This window comes from Taudactylus pleione, unplaced genomic scaffold (genome assembly GCF_031769625.1).
Source record: "Taudactylus pleione unplaced genomic scaffold, aTauple2 ptg000281l, whole genome shotgun sequence".
Classification (NCBI taxonomy): Eukaryota; Metazoa; Chordata; class Amphibia; order Anura; family Myobatrachidae; genus Taudactylus; species Taudactylus pleione.
Window position 1 is genome coordinate 217598 of NW_028284683.1, and position 22664 is coordinate 240261.

Genomic DNA, 22664 nt, shown 5'->3' on the forward strand with positions numbered 1-22664 from the left:
GGATACAGCAGTTGTAGTGTAGTGTGTGTTGTACAGTAATAGTGCAGCATACAGCAGTTGTAGTGTAGTGTGTGTTGTACAGTAATACTGCAGCATACAGCAGTTGTAGTGTAGTGTGTGTTGTACAGTAATAGTGCAGCATACAGCAGTTGTAGTGTAGTGTGTGTTGTACAGTAATAGTGCAGGATACAGCAGTTGTAGTGTAGTGTGTGTTGTACAGTAATAGTGCAGGATACAGCCGTTGTAGTGTAGTGTGTGTTGTACAGTAATAGTGCAGGATACAGCAGTTGTAGTTTAGTGTGCGTTGTACAGTAATAGTGCAGCATACAGCAGTTGTAGTGTAGTGTGTGTTGTACAGTAATAGTGCAGGATACAGCAGTTGTAGTGTAGTGTGCGTTGTACAGTAATAGTGCAGCATACAGCAGTTGTAGTGTAGTGTGCGTTGTACAGTAATAGTGCAGCATACAGCAGTTGTAGTGTAGTGCGTTGTACAGTAATAGTGCAGGATACAGCAGTTGTAGTGTAGTGTGCGTTGTACAGTAATAGTGCAGGATACAGCAGTTGTAGTGTAGTGTGCGTTGTACAGTAATAGTGCAGCATACAGCAGTTGTAGTGTAGTGTGCGTTGTACAGTAATAGTGCAGCATACAGCAGTTGTAGTGTAGTGCGTTGTACAGTAATAGTGCAGCATACAGCAGTTGTAGTGTGTGTTGTACAGTAATAGTGCAGCATACAGCAGTTGTAGTGTAGTGCGTTGTACAGTAATAGTGCAGCATACAGCAGTTGTAGTGTAGTGTGTGTTGTACAGTAATAGTGCAGCATACAGCAGTTATACTGTAGTGTGTGTTGTACAGTAATAGTGCAGCATACAGCAGTTGTAGTGTAGTGTGCGTTGTACAGTAATAGTGCAGCATACAGCAGTTGTAGTGTAGTGTGTGTTGTACAGTAATAGTGCAGCATACAGCAGTTGTAGTGTAGTGTGCGTTGTACAGTAATAGTGCAGGATACAGCAGTTGTAGTGTAGTGTGCGTTGTACAGTAATAGTGCAGCATACAGCAGTTGTAGTGTAGTGTGCGTTGTACAGTAATAGTGCAGCATACAGCAGTTATAGGCAGATGTAAAATAGATTGTGAATTGCAGGAACCTACTTGACTCTGCCAATTTAGTACCAGTAGAGGGCAGCACAACTGCCGCCATTAATTGGTCCAGTACAATAGTGTTCAAATCAACCGTTATTGCATTGGTGAAATTCAATTAAATCTGAACAAACAGATTTACATTTGTCATGGTACAGTGTCATTGTATTTTGTCATATAGAGATTGTTGTGCGCAGTGGGCAGGTATTGCGCGGTGCTGCTAGAAATGTCACAGATCTATTTTCCCGCAGGTCCGTGTTTTTACATTCTCAGTCGGGCAGCACAATTATGATGTCACGCCTTTACAGTGGATGGCCTGCGCCAACAAAGGTAAGGGTGACTGGTGTACAGTGCCGGATGTGGCTGTCTGCCTAACGAAGTGCGTTTATATATCCGTGTGTACATTATACGTGTAGTATACATTATATATTTTAGGGGTGTACATACAACAGGAGTGTGTATATTGGGGCTGTACATACGGTGTGAGTGTATATATTGGGGCTGTACATACGGTGTGAGTGTGTATATTGGGGCTGTACATACGGTGTGAGTGTATATATTGGGGCTGTACATACGGTGTGAGTGTATATATTGGGGCTGTACATACAGTGAGTGTATTTAATGGGGGATGTACATACGGTGTGAGTGTATATATTGGGGCTGTACATACGGTGTGAGTGTATATATTGGGGCTGTACATACGTTGTGAGTGTATATATTATGGGTGTACATACGGTGTGAGTGTATATATTGGGGGTGTACATACGCTGTGAGTGTATATATTATGGGTGTACATACGGTGTGAGTGTATATATTGGGGGTGTACATACGCTGTGAGTGTATATATTGGGGCTGTACATACGGTATGTGTATATATTGGGGGTGTACTTATGGTGTAAGTGTATATATTATGGGTGTACATACGGTGTGAGTGTATATATTGGGGCTGTACATACGGTGTGAGTATATATTGGGGCGGTACATACGGTGTGAGTGTATATATTGGGGCTGTACATACGGTGTGAGTGTATATATTGGGGCTGTACATACGGTGTGAGTGTATATATTGGGGGTGTACTTATGGTGTAAGTGTATATATTATGTGTGTACATACGGTGTGAGTGTATATATTGGGGCTGTACATACGGTATGTGTGTATATTGCGGGTGTACTTATGGTGTAAGTGTATATATTGTGGGTGTACATACGGTGTGAGTGTATATATTGGGGCTGTACATACGGTGTGAGTGTATATATTGGGGGTGTACATACGGTGTGAGTATATATTGGGGCGGTACATACGGTGTGAGTGTATATATTGGGGCTGTACATACGGTGTGAGTGTATATATTGGGGCTGTACATACGGTATGTGTATATATTGGGGGGTATACTTATGGTGTAAGTGTATATATTATGGTTGTACATACGGTGTGAGTGTATATATTGGGGCTGTACATACGGTGTGAGTGTATATATTGGGGGGTGTACATATGGTGTGATTGTATATATTGGGGCTTTACATACGGTGTGAGTGTGTATATTGGGGCTGTACATACGGTGTGAGTGTATATATTGGGGGTGTACATACGGTATGAGTGTATATATTGGGGCTGTACATACGGTGTGAGTGTATATATTGGGTGTGTAAATACGGTGTGAGTGTATATTGGGGGTGTACATACGGTGTGAGTGTATATTGGGGCTGTACATACGGTGAGAGGTTATATATTGGGGCTGTACATACGGTGTGAGTGTATATATTGTGGGTGTATATATTGGGGGTGTACATACGGTGTGAGTGTATATATTGGGGCTGTACATATGGTGTGAGTGTATATATTGGGGCTGTACATATGGTGTGAGTGTATATATTAGGTATGTACATACGGTGTGAGTGTATATATAGGGGGTGTACATACGGTGTGAGTGTATACATTGGGAGTGTACATACGGTGTGAGTGTATATATTGGGGCTGTACATACGGTGTGAGTGTATGTATTGGGGGTGTACATACGGTGTGAGTGTATATATTGGGGGTGTACATACGGTGTGAGTGTATATTGGGGGTGTACATACGGTGTGAGTGTATATTGGGGGTGTACATACGGTGTGTGTATATATTGGGGGTGTACATACGGTGTGAGTGTATATTGGGGCTGTAAATAGGGTGTGAGTGTATATATTGGGGCTGTACATACGTTGTGAGTGTATATATTATGGGTGTACATACGGTGTGTGTATATATTGGGGGTGTACATACGGTGTGAGTGTATATATTGGGGCTGTACATATGGCGTGAGTGTATATATTGGGGCTGTACATACGGTTTGAGTGTATATATTGGGGTGTATACTTATGGTGTAAGTGTATATATTATGGGTGTACATACGGTGTGAGTGTATACATTGGGGCTGTACATACGGTGTGAGTGTATATATTGGGGCTGTACATACGGTGTGAGTGTATATATTGGGGCTGTACATACGATGTGAGTGTATATTGGGGTTGTACATACGGTGTGTGTATATATTGGGGGTGTACATACGGTGTGAGTGTATATATTGGGGATGTACATACGGTGTGAGTGTATATATTGGGGGTGCACATACGGTGTGAGTGTATATATTGGGGCTGTACATACAGTGTGAGTGTATATATTGGGGGTGTACATACGGTGTGAGTGTATATATTGGGAGTGTACATATGGTGTGAGTGTATATATTGGGGGTGTACATACACTGTGAGTGTATACTGGGGCTGTACATATGGTGTGAGTGTATATATTGGGGTGTACATACGGTGTGAGTGTATATATTGGGGCTGTACATACGGCGTGAGTGTATATATTTGGGCTGTACATACGGTGTGAGTGTATATTGGGGGTGTACATACGCTGTGAGTGTATATATTGGGGCTGTACATATGGCGTGAGTGTATATATTTGGGCTGTACATACGGTGTGAGTATATATATTGGGGGTGTACACAAGGTGTGAGTGTATATATTGGGGGTGTATATATACGGTGTGAGTATATATTGGGGCGGTACATACGGTGTGAGTGTATATATTGGGGCTGTACATACGGTGTGAGTGTATATATTGGGGGTGTACATACGGTGTGAGTGTATATATTGGGGCTGTACATACGGTGTGAGTGTATATATTGGGGGTGTACATACGTGTGAGTGTATATATTGGGGCTGTACATACGGTGTGTGTATATATTGGGGCTGTGTATACGGTGTGAGTGTATATATTGGGGCTGTACATACGGTGTGAGTGTATATATTAGGGGTTTACATACGGTGTGAGTGTATATATTGTGGCTGTACATACGGTGTGAGTGTATATATTAGGGCTGTACATACGGTGTGAGTGTATATATTGGGTCTGTATATACGGTGTGAGTGTATATATTGGGGCTGTACATACGGTGTGAGTGTATATATTGGGGCTGTACATACGGTGTGAGTGTATATATTGGGGGTGTACATACGGTATGAGTGTATATATTGGGGCTGTACATACGGTGTGAGTGTATATATTGGGTGTGTAAATACGGTGTGAGTGTATATTGGGGGGTGTACATACGGTGTGAGTGTATATTGGGGCTGTACATACGGTGAGAGGTTATATATTGGGGCTGTACATACGGTGTGAGTGTATATATTGTGGGTGTATATATTGGGGGTGTACATACGGTGTGAGTGTATATTTTGGGGCTGTACATATGGTGTGAGTGTATATATTGGGGCTGTACATATGGTGTGAGTGTATATATTAGGTATGTACATACGGTGTGAGTGTATATATAGGGGGTGTACATACGGTGTGAGTGTATACATTGGGAGTGTACATACGGTGTGAGTGTATATATTGGGGCTGTACATACGGTGTGAGTGTATATTGGGGGTGTACATACGGTGTGAGTGTATATTGGGGGTGTACATACGGTGTGTGTATATATTGGGGGTGTACATACGGTGTGAGTGTATATTGGGGCTGTAAATAGGGTGTGAGTGTATATATTGGGGCTGTACATACGTTGTGAGTGTATATATTATGGGTGTACATATGGTGTGAGTGTATATATTGGGGGTGTACATACGGTGTGAGTGTATATATTGGGGGTGTACATACGGTGTGAGTGTATATATTGGGGCTGTACATATGGCGTGAGTGTATATATTGGGGCTGTACATACGGTTTGAGTGTATATATTGGGGTGTATACTTATGGTGTAAGTGTATATATTTTGGGTGTACATACGGTGTTAGTGTATATATTGGGGCTGTACATACGGTGTGAGTGTATATATTGGGGGTGTACATACGATGTGAGTGTATATTGGGGTTGTACATACGGTGTGTGTATATATTGGGGATGTACATACGATGTGAGTGTATATATTGGGGCTGTACATACGGTGTGAGTGTATATATTGGGGGTGTACATACGGTGTGAGTGTATATATTGGGGCTGTACATACGGTGTGAGTGTATATATTGGGTGTGTACATACGTGTGAGTGTATATATTGGGGCTGTACATACGGTGTGTGTATATATTGGGGCTGTGTATACGGTGTGAGTGTATATATTGGGGCTGTACATACGGTGTGAGTGTATATATTAGGGGTTTACATACGGTGTGAGTGTATATATTGTGGCTGTACATACGGTGTGAGTGTATATATTAGGGCTGTACATACGGTGTGAGTGTATATATTGGGTCTGTATATACGGTGTGAGTGTATATATTGGGGCTGTACATACGGTGTGAGTGTATATATTGGGGCTGTACATACGGTGTGAGTGTATATATTGGGGGTGTACATACGGTATGAGTGTATATATTGGGGCTGTACATACGGTGTGAGTGTATATATTGGGTGTGTAAATACGGTGTGAGTGTATATTGGGGGGTGTACATACGGTGTGAGTGTATATTGGGGCTGTACATACGGTGAGAGGTTATATATTGGGGCTGTACATACGGTGTGAGTGTATATATTGTGGGTGTATATATTGGGGGTGTACATACGGTGTGAGTGTATATTTTGGGGCTGTACATATGGTGTGAGTGTATATATTGGGGCTGTACATATGGTGTGAGTGTATATATTAGGTATGTACATACGGTGTGAGTGTATATATAGGGGGTGTACATACGGTGTGAGTGTATACATTGGGAGTGTACATACGGTGTGAGTGTATATATTGGGGCTGTACATACGGTGTGAGTGTATATTGGGGGTGTACATACGGTGTGAGTGTATATTGGGGGTGTACATACGGTGTGTGTATATATTGGGGGTGTACATACGGTGTGAGTGTATATTGGGGCTGTAAATAGGGTGTGAGTGTATATATTGGGGCTGTACATACGTTGTGAGTGTATATATTATGGGTGTACATATGGTGTGAGTGTATATATTGGGGGTGTACATACGGTGTGAGTGTATATATTGGGGGTGTACATACGGTGTGAGTGTATATATTGGGGCTGTACATATGGCGTGAGTGTATATATTGGGGCTGTACATACGGTTTGAGTGTATATATTGGGGTGTATACTTATGGTGTAAGTGTATATATTTTGGGTGTACATACGGTGTTAGTGTATATATTGGGGCTGTACATACGGTGTGAGTGTATATATTGGGGGTGTACATACGATGTGAGTGTATATTGGGGTTGTACATACGGTGTGTGTATATATTGGGGATGTACATACGATGTGAGTGTATATATTGGGGATGTACATACGGTGTGAGTGTATATATTGGGGGTGCACATACGGTGTGAGTGTATATATTGGGGCTGTACATACAGTGTGAGTGTATATATAGGGGGTGTACATACGGTGTGAGTGTATATATTGGGAGTGTACATATGGTGTGAGTGTATATATTGGGGGTGTACAAACACTGTGAGTGTATACTGGGGCTGTACATACGGTGTGAGTGTATATATTGGGGTGTACATACGGTGTGAGTGTATATATTGGGGCTGTACATACGGCGTGAGTGTATATATTTGGGCTGTACATACGGTGTGAGTGTATATTGGGGGTGTACATACGCTGTGAGTGTATATATTGGGGCTGTACATATGGCGTGAGTGTATATATTTGGGCTGTACATACGGTGTGAGTATATATATTGTGGGTGTACACAAGGTGTGAGTGTATATATTGGGGGTGTATATATACGGTGTGAGTATATATTGGGGCGGTACATACGGTGTGAGTGTATATATTGGGGCTGTACATACGGTGTGAGTGTATATATTGGGGGTGTACATACGGTGTGAGTGTATATATTGGGGCTGTACATACGGTGTGAGTGTATATATTGGGGGTGTACATACGTGTGAGTGTATATATTGGGGCTGTATATACGGTGTGTGTATATATTGGGGCTGTGTATACGGTGTGAGTGTATATATTGGGGCTGTACATACGGTGTGAGTGTATATATTAGGGGTTTACATACGGTGTGAGTGTATATATTGTGGCTGTACATACGGTGTGAGTGTATATATTAGGGCTGTACATACGGTGTGAGTGTATATATTGGGTCTGTATATACGGTGTGAGTGTATATATTGGGGCTGTACATACGGTGTGAGTGTATATATTGGGGCTGTACATATGGTGTGAGTGTATATATTGGCGGTGTATATATGAGTGCTGTATATAGGGTTGGTCTTAACTGTGATTTCTTTTACAGGTTACTATTTTGAGATCCCGTCTATTGGAGCCATCCGGATAAACACTCAGGTACAATGTTCTGTGCTGTCTGCTTGTGTGAAGTCAATTATATGTTGCGGTGTCACAGTTACTGTGCTCCAGTACTACTTACATATGTTGGGGTGTCACAGTTACTGTGCTCCAGTACTACTTACATATGTTGGGTTGTCACAGTTACTGTGCTCCAGTACTTCTTACATATGTTGGGGTGTCACAATTACTGTGCTCCAGGACTTCTTACATATGTTGGGGTGTCACAGTTACTGTGTTCCAGTACTTCTTATGTATGTTGTGGTGTCACAGTTACTGTGCTCCAGTGCTACTTATGTTGGGGTGTCACAGTTACTGTGCTCCAGTACTTCTTATGTTGGGGTGTCACAGTTACTGTGCTCCAGTACTTCTTACAAATGTTGGGGTGTCACAGTTACTGTGCTCCAGTACTTCTTACATATGTTGGGGTGTCACAGTTACTGTGCTCCAGTACTTCTTACTTATGTTGGGGTGTCACAGTTACTGTGCTCCAGTACTTCTTACATATGTTGGGGTGTCACAGTTACTGTGCTCCAGTACTACTTACACATGTTGGGGTGTCACAGTTACTGTGCTCCAGTACTTCTTACATATGTTGGGGTGTCACAGTTACTGTGCTCCAGTACTTCTTACATATGTTGGGGTGTCACAGTTACTGTGCTCCAGTGCTTCTTACATATGTTGGGGTGTCACAGTTACTGTGCTCCAGTACTACTTACATATGTTGGGGTGTCACAGTTACTGTGCTCCAGTACTTCTTACATAAGTTGGGGTGTCACAGTTACTGTGCTCCAGTACTTCTTACATATGTTGGGGTGTCACAGTTACTGTGCTCCATTACTACTTAAATATGTTGGGGTGTCACAGTTACTGTGCTCCAGTACTTCTTACATATGTTGGGGTGTCACAGTTACTGTGCTCCAGTACTTCTTACATATGTTGGGGTGTCACAGTTACTGTGCTCCAGTACTACTTACATATGTTGGGGTGTCACAGTTACTGTGCTCCAGTACTTCTTACATATGTTGGGGTGTCACAGTTACTGTGCTCCAGTACTTCTTACATATGTTGGGGTGTCACAGTTACTGTGCTCCAGTACTTCTTACATATGTTGGGGTGTCACAGTTACTGTGCTCCAGTGCTTCTTACATATGTTGGGTTGTCACAGTTACTGTGTTCCAGTTCTTCTTATATATGTTGAGGTGTCACAGTTACTGTGCTCCAGTACTACTTACATATGTTGGGTTGTCACAGTTACTGTGCTCCAGTACTTCTTATATATGTTGAGGTGTCACAGTTACTGTGCTCCAGTACTTCTTACATATGTTGGGGTGTCACAGTTACTGTGCTCCAGTACTACTTACATATGTTGGGGTGTCACAGTTACTGTGCTCCAGTACTTCTTACATATGTTGGGGTGTCACAGTTACAGTGCTCCAGTACTACTTACCCATGTTGGGGTGTCACAGTTACTGTGCTCCAGTACTTCTTACATATGTTGGGGTATCACAGTTACTGTGCTCCATTACTACTTAAATATGTTGGGATGTCACAGTTACTGTGCTCCAGTACTTCTTACATATGTTGGGGTGTCACAGTTACTGTGCTCCAGTACTTCTTACATATGTTGGGGTGTCACAGTTACTGTGCTCCAGTACTACTTACATATGTTGGGGTGTCACAGTTACTGTGCTCCAGTACTTCTTACATATGTTGGGGTGTCACAGTTACTGTGCTCCAGTACTTCTTACATATGTTGGTGTGTCACAGTTACTGTGCTCCAGTACTTCTTACATATGTTGGGGTGTCACAGTTACTGTGCTCCAGTGCTTCTTACATATGTTGGGTTGTCACAGTTACTGTGTTCCAGTACTTCTTATATATGTTGAGGTGTCACAGTTACTGTGCTCCAGTACTACTTACATATGTTCGGTTGTCACAGTTACTGTGCTCCAGTACTTCTTATATATGTTGAGGTGTCACAGTTACTGTGCTCCAGTACTTCTTACATATGTTGGGGTGTCACAGTTACTGTGCTCCAGTACTACTTACATATGTTGGGGTGTCACAGTTACTGTGCTCCAGTACTTCTTACATATGTTGGGGTGTCACAGTTACTGTGCTCCAGTACTTCTTACATATGTTGGGGTGTCACAGTTACTGTGCTCCATTACTTCTTTGGGTGGTTTAGGATTATTGCACTGAGTAATATTGTGCCTCCCTTCTTTCTGGTGCCTCAGGAGTACCTCGATGTCCTCGGGCGGCCGATGGTTCTAGCAGGAAATGAAGCGAAGCAGGTTCAGTGGACGAATGTATATCAGGATGCATTGGTGAGAGCGATACCCAGATCTACCCCTTCTGCTGGCACCTTCCCCTCAGAGCCTGGCTATTATCTGCCAGCCTTTCCTTATATCACACTGTGACATGCGTACGCACACAGAAACACGCACACACATGTACACATACACCTTATTCCAAACACAGAGTACACACACATGTACACATACACCTTATTCCGAACACAGAGTACACACACACACACACATGTACACATACACCTTATTCCAAACACAGAGTACACACACACTCACATGTACACATACACCTTATTCCGAACACAGAGTACACACACACTCACATGTGCACATACACCTTATTCCAAACACAGAGTACACACACACTCACATGTGCACATACACCTTATTCCAAACACAGAATACACACACATGTACACATACACCTTATTCCAAACACAGAGTACACACACACACACACATACACCTAAGTCCAAACACAGAGTACACACACACATGTACACATACACCTTACTCCAAACACAGAGTACACACACTCACATGTACACATACACCTTATTCCAAACACAGAATACACACACACATGTACGCATACACCTTATTCCAAACACAGATTACACATACACATGTACACATACACCTTATTCCAAACAAAGAATACACTCACATGTACACATACACCTTATTCCAAACACAGAGTAGACACACACATGTACACATACACCTTATTCCAAACACAGAGTACACACACCATATTCCAAATACAGAGTACACACACATGTACACACACACACCTTATTCCAGACGGTGACTTTCCCTATTTCCCAGGGTCTGGGCCTGGTGGTGACCGGGACTCTTCCTGTCTTCAACTTGACGTCCTCTGGTCCTGACGACTCCGGGATTCCCGGGAAGGTGAGACGTAACATGGCATCCGTTCTCTACGACTGCGCTACGTAAGGGCCAGGGTCTGTGACCGCGACGTTACATAGCGCAAATGGAGCAGTTGCCATAACTAATTGTCTGAAATGAATGAATTTAGTAACTACATGTTGTGGCACTATAGGTCAGGTGGTGTTTTCTCTGACATAGGGCATAATTCAGAGATGGACGCAGAGCGCACACAGCGTCGTCTATAGGCGGGCGCCCACCTGTGACTATATGCAAATGTCCTTACAAAGTCCTTCTGTTGTGTACATCTGAGATACCCGCCGTAAGCGCCTGAGCGCCCTGTAACACTGATTGATGCTTCACTATATGCCACCATCGGTTTCACATCCCTATGGCAGGAGCAGTTTCTCTGTCCTGTATGGGTGGCAAGGGCGCCGAGAAGGGGGACAATTACTAATTACCTTGGCTTGTTGGAGGGGCCCGGCGGAGGCCCAGGTCCGATGCTACCCTCCCTCCCTCTAACCTGTCAGCAGCCCAGCACATGGTGCCCTCCCTCCCTCTAACCTGTCAGCAGCCCAGCACATGCTGCTCTCCCTCCCTCTAACCTTTCCGCAACCCAGCACATGGTGCCCTCCCTCCCTCTAACCTGTCAGCAGCCCAGCACATGCTGCCCTCCCTCTAATCTGCCAGCAACCCAGCATATGCTGCCCTCCCTCTAACCTCTCAGCAGCCCAGCACATGCTGCCCTCCCTCCCTCTAACCTGTCAGCAGCCCAGCACATGCTGCCCTCCCTCTAACCTGTCAGCAGCCCGGCACATGCTGCCCTCCCTCCCGCCCTCTAACCTCTCAGCAGCCCAGCACATGCTGCTCTCCCTCCCTCTAACCTGTCAGCAGCCCAGCACATGCTGCCCTCCCTCCCTCTAACCTGTCAGCAGCCCAGCACATCCTGCTCTCCCTCCCTCTAACCTCTCAGCAGCCCAGCACATGCTGCCCTCCCTCCCTCTAACCTGTCAGCAGCCCAGCACATGCTGCCCTCTCTCCCTCTAACCTGTCAGCAGCCCAGCACATGCTGCCCTCCCTCCCTCTAACCTGTCAGCAGCCCAGCACATGCTGCTCTCCCTCCCTCTAACCTGTCAGCAGCCCAGCACATGCTGCCCTCTCTCCCTCTAACCTGTCAGCAGCCCAGCACATGCTGCCCTCTCTCCCTCTAACCTGTCAGCAGCCCAGCACATGCCGCCCTTCCTTCCTCTAACCTGTCAGCAGCCCTGCACATGCTGCCCTCTCTCCCTCTAACCTGTCAGCAGCCCAGCACATGCTGCCCTCCCTCCCTCTAATCTGTCAGCAGCCCAGCACATGCTGCTCTCCCTCCCTCTAACCTGTCAGCAGCCCAGCACATGCTGCCCTCCCTCTAACCTGTCAGCAGCCAGCACAGGCTGCCCTCCCTCCCTCTAACCTCTCAGCAGCCCAGCACATGCTGCCCTCCCTCCCTCTAACCTGTCAGCAGCCCAGCACATGCTGCCCTCCCTCCCTCTAACCTGTCAGCAGCCCAGCATATGCTGCCCTCTCTCCCTCTAACCTGTCAGCAGCCCAGCACATGCTGCCCTCCCTCCCTCTAACCTGTCAGCAGCCCAGCACATGCTGCTCTCCCTCCCTCTAACCTGTCAGCAGCCCTGCACATGCTGCCCTCCCTCCCTCTAACCTGTCAGCAGCCCAGCACATGCTGCTCTCCCTCCCTCTAACCTGTCAGCAGCCCTGCACATGCTGCCCTCCCTCCCTCTAAACCTGTCAGCAGCCCTGCACATGCTGCCCTCCCTCCCTCTAAACCTGTCAGCAGCCCAGCACATGCTGCCCTCCCTCTCTCTAACCTGTCAGCAGCCCAGCACATGCTGCCCTCCCTCCTTCTAACCTATCAGCAGCCCTGCACATGCTGCCCTCCCTCCCTCTAACCTGTCAGCAGCCCAGCACATGCTGCCCTCCCTCTAACCTGTCAGCAGCCCAGCACATGCTGCTCTCCCTCCCTCTAACCTATCAGCAGCCCAGCACAGGCTGCCCTCCCTCCCTCTAACCTGTCAGCAGCCCAGCACACACTGCCCTCCCTCCCTCTAACCTGTCAGCAGCCCAGCACACGCTGCCCTCCCTCCCTCTAACCTGTCAGCAGCCCTGCACATGCTGCCCTCCCTCCCTCTAACCTGTCAGCAGCCCAGCACACACTGCCCTCCCTCCCTCTAACCTGTCAGCAGCCCAGCACACGCTGCCCTCCCTCCCTCTAACCTGTCAGCAGCCCAGCACATGCTGCCCTCCCTCCCTCTAACCTGTCAGCAGCCCAGCACATGCTGCCCTCCCTCCCTCTAACCTGTCAGCAGCCCAGCACATGCTGCCCTCCCTCCTTCTAACCTGTCAGCAGCCCTGCACATGCTGCCCTCCCTCCCTCTAACCTGTCAGCAGCCCAGCACACGCTGCCCTCCCTCCCTCTAAACTGTCAGCAGCCCTGCACATGCTGCCCTCCCTCCTTCTAACCTGTCAGCAGCCCAGCACACACTGCCCTCCCTCTCTCTAACCTGTCAGCAGCCCAGCACACGCTGCCCTCCCTCTAACCTCTCAGCAGCCCAGCACATGCTGCTCTCCCTCCCTCTAACCTATCAGCAGCCCAGCACATGCTGCCCTCCCTCCCTCTAACCTGTCAGCAGCCCAGCACACGCTGCCCTCCCTCCCTCTAACCTGTCAGCAGACCTGCACATGCTGCCCTCCCTCTAACCTGTCAGCAGCCCAGCACACGCTGCCCTCCCTCCCTCTAACCTGTCAGCAGCCCAGCACACGTTGCCCTCCCTCCCTGTAACCTGTCAGCAGCCCTGCACATGCTGCCCTCTCTCCCTCTAACCTGTCAGCAGCCCTGCACATGCTGCCCTCCCTCCCTCTAACCTGTCAGCAGCTCAGCACAGGCTGCCCTCCCTCCCTCTAACCTGTCAGCAGCCCAGCACACGCTGCCCTCCCTCCCTCTAACCTGTCAGCAGCCCAGCACATGTTGTCCTCCCTCCCTCTAACCTGTCAGCAGCCCTGCACATGCTGCCCTCTCTCCCTCTAACCTGTCAGCAGCCCAGCACATGCTGCCCTCCCTCCCTCTAACCTGTCAGCAGCCCAGCACATGCTGCTCTCCCTCCCTCTAACCTGCCAGCAGCCCAGCACATGCTGCTCTACCTCCCTCTAACCTGCCAGCAGCCCAGCACATGCTGCTCTCCTTCCCTCTAACCTGTCAGCAGCCCAGCACATGCTGCCCTCCCTCTAATCTGTCAGCAGCCCAGCACATGCTGCCCTCTCTCCCTCTAACCTGTCAGCAACCCAGCACATGCTGCCCTCCCTCCCTCTAACCTGTCAGCAGCCCAGCACATGCTGCTCTCCCTCCCTCTAACCTGTTAGCAGCCCAGCACACGCTGCCCTCCCTCCCTCTAATCTGTCAGCAGCCCAGCACATGCTGCCCTCTCTCCCTCTAACCTGTCAGCAGCCCTGCACATGCCGCCCTCCCTCCCTCTAACCTGTCAGCAGCCCAGCACATGCTGCCCTCCCTCCCTCTAACCTGTGAGCAGCCCTGCACATGCTGCCCTCCCTCCCTCTAACCTGTCAGCAGCCCTGCACATGCTGCCCTCCCTCTAACCTGTCAGCAGCCCTGCACATGCTGCCCTCCCTCCCTCTAACCTGTCAGCAGCCCTGCACATGCTGCTGTGTGCTGGGCTGCAGTGGGAGCCTGCTCTCTGCTTCTGAGCAGGAGCAGCAGTCTCCTCCTGTGGGGGGGGGGGAGCAATTACACTAATAGCGAACCCCCTGGATTTGCACGAGGCTGAGGGGCTCACAGACCCGGGACGGCTCTCCACAGCCCTGGTGACCGGTTGTGCGTCTCCCTATGCAGCCACTTTCAGCAACACGCCCATAAGATGGACCATCCTCATCCTTAAAAACACCCGCCACATTTTCATTACACTTCTCCGTGCATTTGTCTCAAACTACGACGCTGTACCTACGCATGCGCAGTGTGTCCGACCTGTGAATCGCGCCCATAATGTCTCTGATGCCAAGGCTCTGTGTGACCGCCACAGAACCGACATGGAAACATTGGTAGCCTAGGACGTCAGGCGCAGGTTTTACCTGAGGAGATGTCATGCAGCGCTAGACTTTGTCATCCTTCTAATCTTCCCTGTTCTCTCTGTGTCTCTAATTATCACCCCTGTGTGTGTCCCTGCATTCTCTCTTCACCTGTGCCCGTCTCCTGTCACCAGAACCGTCAGAACCAGCTCATTCTTGGCGTGATGGGTATTGATGTCGCCTTGGAGGATATCCAGAGATTGATGCCCCGATACAGCGTGAGTGACGGGAGGTGGCTGGCGCGGCCGCTGGGAAATGCTGTGTGTGGGGGAGGTCAGATTAATGTTGCTTGTGTGTCGGCATTATCCCGACTCTTGTATCCCGAAGACACAATGTCAGGGGCAGGGGCAGAGGAATTTACCTCCGGTAGCGCTGCTATAATCTTCTGGTGTTTTTTATGACAGCTGGGTGCCAACGGTTATATGTTTGCCATTGATCTGAATGGATACGTCCTCCTGCATCCCAACCTGAAGCCACAAGTAAGTACTTACTATAGATGAGACTCCTAGCTCTCTTCACTCACACGGTAAGAACATATCATCTACACACAAACACGTAACAGGTCGCACAGTCTCCATGTTGAATTCGGATACCTATTTCTGTGTATGTGACGTTTTGAACCATCTTTGCAGTCACTTTGAATATTCTCCTTGGCGCGGCGGCGCGGCCGTTGTCATGGCGGTGGCCTCTCTGCCCCGTGACATTGCAGCTAGCAATCTCGCATTGATAAAGAACTGAACGGAAAACAGGCGTATATGTTACGCGACAAAAGAAGAATGCGTATATACCTCCAAATGCAACGTTGTGGTGCTCTCGCCCCCTATCCACGCGACTGGTCGTCAACACAGTAGCATCAACGCGCCCTTTCTGCATGATATCACCCCATTGCGGCCCAGCTCCGAGACGTGAATGTGGTGGCGTTAGGAATGTATACGGCTCTGCACAGATGGTGTTTGCCAGCACTCGGTGCCATGGCATGTGCCAATTGATAAAGCGCACAAGATAAGCTCCGCAAACGTACGCAGGTTCAGCTCCTACGTGTCTGTATTATCCCCACGGAACTCGTAGTCGGTTCCGTAGCGGAGGATTCTCTTCCCCGGACTTACTGACTGCATGGAGGTTATCACCAGTGCTCAGAGCTGTCCACCTCATGTGTTGGATTATTTTATTGGCAGCTGTTTATCGTCGCTGTACAGACGTCTGTGGATTAATAATTAGGGCTTATTTACTAACACTGGCTCTGTGTCAGGTGCAAGTGTGTGACTACTATAATTTAGCTCCTTAATTTTCTCTCACGCCAACATGGACCCTCAGCAGTTCACACCCAGATGCTGAGACAGGGTGCTGGATTGTCCATTGCTTGTAATAGGACAGCGCCACCCCATGGCCCCTCAGCAGTTCACACCCAGATGCTGAGACAGGGTGCTGGATCGTCCATTGCTTGTAATAGAACAGCGCCACCCCATGGCCCCTCAGCAGTTCACACCCAGATGCTGAGACAGGGTGCTGAATTGTCCATTGCTTGTAATAGAACAGCGCCACTCCATGGCCCCTCAGCAGTACACCCAGATGCTGCGACAGGGTGCTGAATTGTCCATTGCTTGTAATAGAACAGCGCCACCCCATGGCCCCTCAGCAGTTCACACCCAGATGCTGAGACAGGGTGCTGGATTGTCCATTGCTTGTAATATGACAGCGCCACCCCATGGCCCCTCAGCAGTTCACACCCAAATGCTGAGACAGGGTGCTGAATTGTCCATTGCTTGTAATAGAACAGCGCCACCCCATGGCCCCCCAGCAGTACACACAGATGCTGAGACAGGGTGCTGGATTGTCCATTGCTTGTAATAGAACAGCGCCACCACATGGCCCCTCAGCAGTTCACACCCAGATGCTGAGACAGGGTGCTGAATTGTCCATTGCTTGTAATAGAACAGCGCCACCCCATGGCCCCTCAGCAGTACACACCCAGATGCTGAGACAGGGTGCTGAATTGTCCATTGCTTGTAATAGAACAGCGCCACCCATGGCCCCTCAGCAGTACACACCCAGATGCTGAGACAGGGTGCTGAATTGTCCATTGCTTGCAATAGAACAGCGCCACCCCATGGCCCCTCAGCAGTTCACACCCAGATGCTGAGACAGGGTGCTGAATTGTCCATTGCTTGTAATAGAACAGCGCCACCCCATGGCCCCTCAGCAGTTCACACCCAGATGCTGAGACAGGGTGCTGGATTGTCCATTGCTTGTAATAGAACAGCGCCACCCCATGGCCCCTCAGCAGTACACACCCAGATGCTGAGACAGGGTGCTGAATTATCCATTGCTTGTAATAGAACAGCGCCACCCCATGGCCCCTCAGCAGTTCACACCCAGATGCTGAGACAGGGTGCTGAATTGTCCATTGCTTGTAATAGAACAGCGCCACCCCATGGCCCCTCAGCAGTACACACCCAGATGCTGAGACAGGGTGCTGAATTGTCCATTGCTTGTAATAGAACAGCGCCACCCCATGGCCCCTCAGCAGTACACACCCAGATGCTGAGACAGGGTGCTGAATTGTCCTTTGCTTGTAATAGAACAGCGCCACCCCATGGCCCCTCAGCAGTTCACACCCAGATGCTGAGACAGGGTGCTGAATTGTCCATTGCTTGTAATAGAACAGCGCCACCCCATGGCCCCTCAGCAGTTCACACCCAGATGCTGAGACAGGGTGCTGGATTGTCCATTGCTTGTAATAGGACAGCGCCACCCCATTGGCCCCTCACCAGTTCACACACAGATGCTGAGACAGGGTGCTGGATTGTCCATTGCTTGTAATAGAACAGCGCCACCCCATGGCCCCTCAGCAGTACACACCCAGATGCTGAGACAGGGTGCTGAATTGTCCATTGCTTGTAATAGGACAGCGCCACCCCATGGCCCCTCAGCAGTTCACACCCAGATGCTGAGACAGGGTGCTGAATTGTCCATTGCTTGTAATAGGACAGCGCCACCCCATGGCCCCTCAGCAGTACACACCCAGATGCTGAGACAGGGTGCTGAATTGTCCATTGCTTGTAATAGAACAGCGCCACCCCATGGCCCCTCAGCAGTACACACCCAGATGCTGAGACAGGGTGCTGGATCGTCCATTGCTTGTAATAGAACAGCGCCACCCCATGGCCCCTCAGCAGTTCACACCCAGATGCTGAGACAGGGTGCTGAATTGTCCATTGCTTGTAATAGAACAGCGCCACCCCATGGCCCCTCAGCAGTACACACCCAGATGCTGAGACAGGGTGCTGGATTGTCCATTGCTTGTAATAGAACAGCGCTACCCCATGGCCCCTCAGCAGTACACACCCAGATGCTGAGACAGGGTGCTGAATTGTCCATTGCTTGTAATAGAACAGCGCCACCCCATGGCCCCTCAGCAGTTCACACCCAGATGCTGAGACAGGGTGCTGAATTGTCCATTGCTTGTAATAGAACAGCGCCACCCCATGGCCCCTCAGCAGTACACACCCAGATGCTGAGACAGGGCGCTGAATTGTCCATTGCTTGTAATAGAACAGCGCCACCCCATGGCCCCTCAGCAGTTCACACACAGATGCTGAGACAGGGTGCTGAATTGTCCATTGCTTGTAATAGAACAGCGCCACCCCATGGCCAAATTGCCCAATCATAATATCTTTTTCAGCAGAAAGTTATGAAGTGTCTTAGACGCGCCCGCGTGGAGTACACATACATCTTACCTGTGTGCGATACAAGTCGCGTTAAAGTGGTGCTTGATAACCGTGTGACTCAGTAGTACTGAGTGTCTTTTTGTGCGCCTTTTTACCTTATTCGCAAATCGCTTAATCGCAAATGGACTAGGACGCACAAGCAGCTTCTGCTGATTAAAATGATACGCGGTATGCCTATATTTTGTGTGTGCAAATAACGTGCATTTGACGGTGTAAAGTCGCACAAAACTGCTTGACGCTACCAAGTCACGCCATGGCATGGTGCGACTAGAAGGGCTATTTAACGCACAAGGAAGTGAGGTGTATGTGGGCACATCTGTATGTTCTGTATCCTATGTAGAGATGTGGACACGTAGCATGACGTGTTATTTATCACTGGCCTCGTGTCCAGCCCGCCGATGTCCGACACGTACAGTAATTGTGCCCATGTCACTGTGTTCCTTATCTCCAATATGTTCACAGGTTATTAACTTCCAGGAGCCGGTGACGCTGGATTTCCTGGACGCCGAGTTGGAGGATGATAATAAAGAAGAGGTGAGTATGCCCACGTGGATGCCAAGACTGTGCCCACTGCCTGTGACCTTCCGTCACCCGCTCGTCTCCGCCAGTGATTACGTCCTATAACTTTATTACCGTTACGTGTTTCTCCAGATCCGACGGAAAATGATCGATGGATTAGAAGGTCGTCAGTTTATACGGACATTGGTGAAGTCGCTGGATGAGGTAAACCTGAATCCGCAATGGAGGATGGGGGCGCAGGGGGCGGAGTGAGGGACAGGGACGCGGTGTCAGATGGGGTGAAGGATGATGTTAGTGAGAGAAAGGGGTCAGCGAGACATGGAGGCATTGCTGAGGATGAGCGTGGTGCGCGTACAGCGAGTGATGGGGCGCTAAGGGAGAAACTTAATAAGAATTAAATGATGGGCGCAGTGAGGGATGGGCGCGGTGCCGATAAATTCAGGAATGGGCGCGGTGCGGATATACTAAGGAGTGGGCGCAGTGAGGGATGAGCGCGGTGCCGATAAACTCAGGAATGGGCACGGTGCGAATATACTAAGGAATGGGCGCAGTGAGGGATCAGCGCAGTGCCGATAAACTGAGGAATGGGCGCAGTGCGAATATACTAAGGAATGGGCGCAGTGAGGGATGGGCGCGGTGCGGATAAACTAAGGAGTGGGCACGGTGTGCGTATATACTAAGGAATGGGCGCAGTGAGGGATGGGCGCGGTGCCGATAAATTCAGGAATGGGCGCGGTGCGGATATACTAAGGAGTGGGCGCAGTGAGGGATGAGCGCAGTGCCGATAAACTCAGGAATGGGCGCGGTGCGGATAAACTAAGGAATGGGCTCAGTATTTAATATGTGGGTGACATTTATCTGCACTTTCACGTTTACCTTCTCAGAGATACATTGATGAAACTGAGAGGACGTACACGTGGGCACCCATACACAGTACAAATTACAGGTGAGAGGACGTACACGTGGGCACCCATAGTACAAATCACAGGTCAGGGGGACGTACAGAAATGTTATATGTTTCAGGGAATTACAATTTAACAGGATCCCTCCCGAGTTTGGTTAAACACATGAATTCGGGATCACACTTCAATGAATTTCCACAATGCAATGCTCTATTATAGCTGCTGCGTGTTGCTGCCATCTTGTGGGCAACTATTATAACAGCATCCTATTACCCTGTGATGAAATAATATTGTAAACTAGTTAATGATGCAAATTTTATATGGGTAAAAATATACATATTGGTAAACATTGGCCAGTTCTCTTTCAGCCATTGGGGAACTGGAGAAAGCATTGGGTATAGCTGTTGCTACATTGGTCATTTCTGTAATGCACGTTTATATCATGTTTTATTCATGGATCAGCCAGTGATAGTATGTTATGGGTGGTTCACTGGCCCAGGTTTATGTGCCAGGTTTACCTAGCAATCCAAGGTCATGAGTAACCCCTGATATTACAGGAATTGCCATTATTTTACCTGTTTTAGTGTTTCCACCCTCTGAAAACCTTTAGGTGTTATCAGTGTTACATGAGAAAGTGTATAGCGTTTGGGGTGAGAGCCATTACTAGTCCATAGTCATCATATTATGTACATACATTTTAACCTGACCATTTATAGTAAGCTGCAATGGTTTCATTCACGGAACACTTATCACAATTGTGTAACTATATTGTTTTCATTGTATTGACATTAAGAGTATAGTTCCAGTTTATGCTAATGCTGCGGCCGCTGTGCGTCGTATTGAGACGGCCACTGGCTGCGTCAGAAATTTGCCAAGGTGCGTACAAGGACTTGCTATGGCAGACAGGCGCAGAATGTCCGAGTGACCATGGCTGCCAGTGTCAGTGCAACTGACACCAACCCGCCCGCACCTGTTAGCCACCTCCACCCTCCCCCAGTAACTACCCAGAAACGCCCATAGAATTTTTGCATGGATGCCCATGAATTTTTTAACTGAAACTCCCGTCAGGAAACATGCGCAGCGGTAAGACGCACCCGATGCTTTACCTGCGCCCACGTCTGAATCACCCCCAGAGGCTGATTCAGAGTCATGCGCAAGCTGACTACGTGGCAATAAATGCTGATTTTTACCCATAGTCTGAGTTCTCTGCGCCCGCACTGCCCCTGTACATAAGCTGAAAGTTGCCATCATCACTATCCGCGCTCATTTGCACCAACCCTATACCTGAAAATCGGACAGATCCCCATGTACGCACAGCTTTGCATTGCCGGCAATTCTGTCTACGCTCTCACGAGGCGATGTCACAACACTTAGCGTAGGTATGGCCGCCCTGTTGTATGTATTCAGTCGCGAGCAGAAATGTGTAGGACTCGCCCATAGTTGGTCATAGTAGCGTAAGCTCTGATCGGGTGAAAATATGGGAAATCTGTCCGCAGAATGGACCCGTAGGCACCTCTGAGTCAGGCCCACAGTGATAGCAATAAAGAGCATTTGTCATCATGATAGTGGGTTGGAAAGGATGATGTATAGGAAAAGCATTTTATGTTATTGAAGTATTTGGCTACTTAACCTCTAGTAACATTTTTTCTCCCCCCTTCTTGTTACTTGCCCTCTGTCTGTCCTCTTACCCTTCTGTCTGTCTTTACTTCATACCTCTCCATCTTTCCCTCTGCCCCTCTCTCCACTCCTCCCCTCCCTCTCTCCATTCTCATCTTTCTCTCTCTTCTCTGCTCCACCTCTTTTCTCTGCCCCCCTTCTCTCCATCCCTTACCCTCTCTCCTTCCTCCTCTGTTTGTCCCCTTCCCAATCCCCCACATCTGTCTCCCTGCCCCCTCTATCTTCCCCTGCCCCCCTTCTCTCCGTCCCTTACCCTCTCTCCTTCCTGCTCTAATTGCCCCCTTCCCAATCCCCCACATCTGTCTCCCTGCCCCCTCCATCCTCCCCTGCCCCCCTTCTCTCCGTCCCTTACCCTCTCTTCTTCCTGCTCTATTTGCCCCATTCCCAATCCCCCACATCTGTCTCCCTGCCCCTCTATCTTCCCCTGCCCCACTTCTCTCCGTCCCTTTCCCTCTCTCCTTCCTCCTCTATTTGCCCCCTTTCCAATCCCCCACATCTGTCTCCCTGCCCCTCTATCCTCCCCTGCCCCCCTTCCCTCCGTCCCTTACCCTCTCTCCTTCCTGCTCTATTTGCCCCCTTT

The 22664-nt window shown here is 48.5% G+C and overlaps 1 protein-coding gene across 1 annotated transcript in view; it reads left to right on the forward strand.

Annotated features, from left to right (window-relative positions):
• Positions 1-22664, forward strand: part of CACNA2D2 (calcium voltage-gated channel auxiliary subunit alpha2delta 2) — a gene marked incomplete at its 5' end in the record, with an annotated part of 228365 nt that overhangs the window by 160085 nt on the left and 45616 nt on the right. The window contains 9 exons of the mRNA XM_088482022.1: positions 1387-1465; positions 7872-7921; positions 10162-10251; positions 11065-11148; positions 15393-15476; positions 15663-15737; positions 19449-19520; positions 19638-19709; positions 20390-20451. Of these exons, the coding sequence (XP_088338148.1) occupies positions 1387-1465; positions 7872-7921; positions 10162-10251; positions 11065-11148; positions 15393-15476; positions 15663-15737; positions 19449-19520; positions 19638-19709; positions 20390-20451 (668 nt within the window). The remainder of the gene's footprint in view (positions 1-1386; positions 1466-7871; positions 7922-10161; positions 10252-11064; positions 11149-15392; positions 15477-15662; positions 15738-19448; positions 19521-19637; positions 19710-20389; positions 20452-22664) is intronic.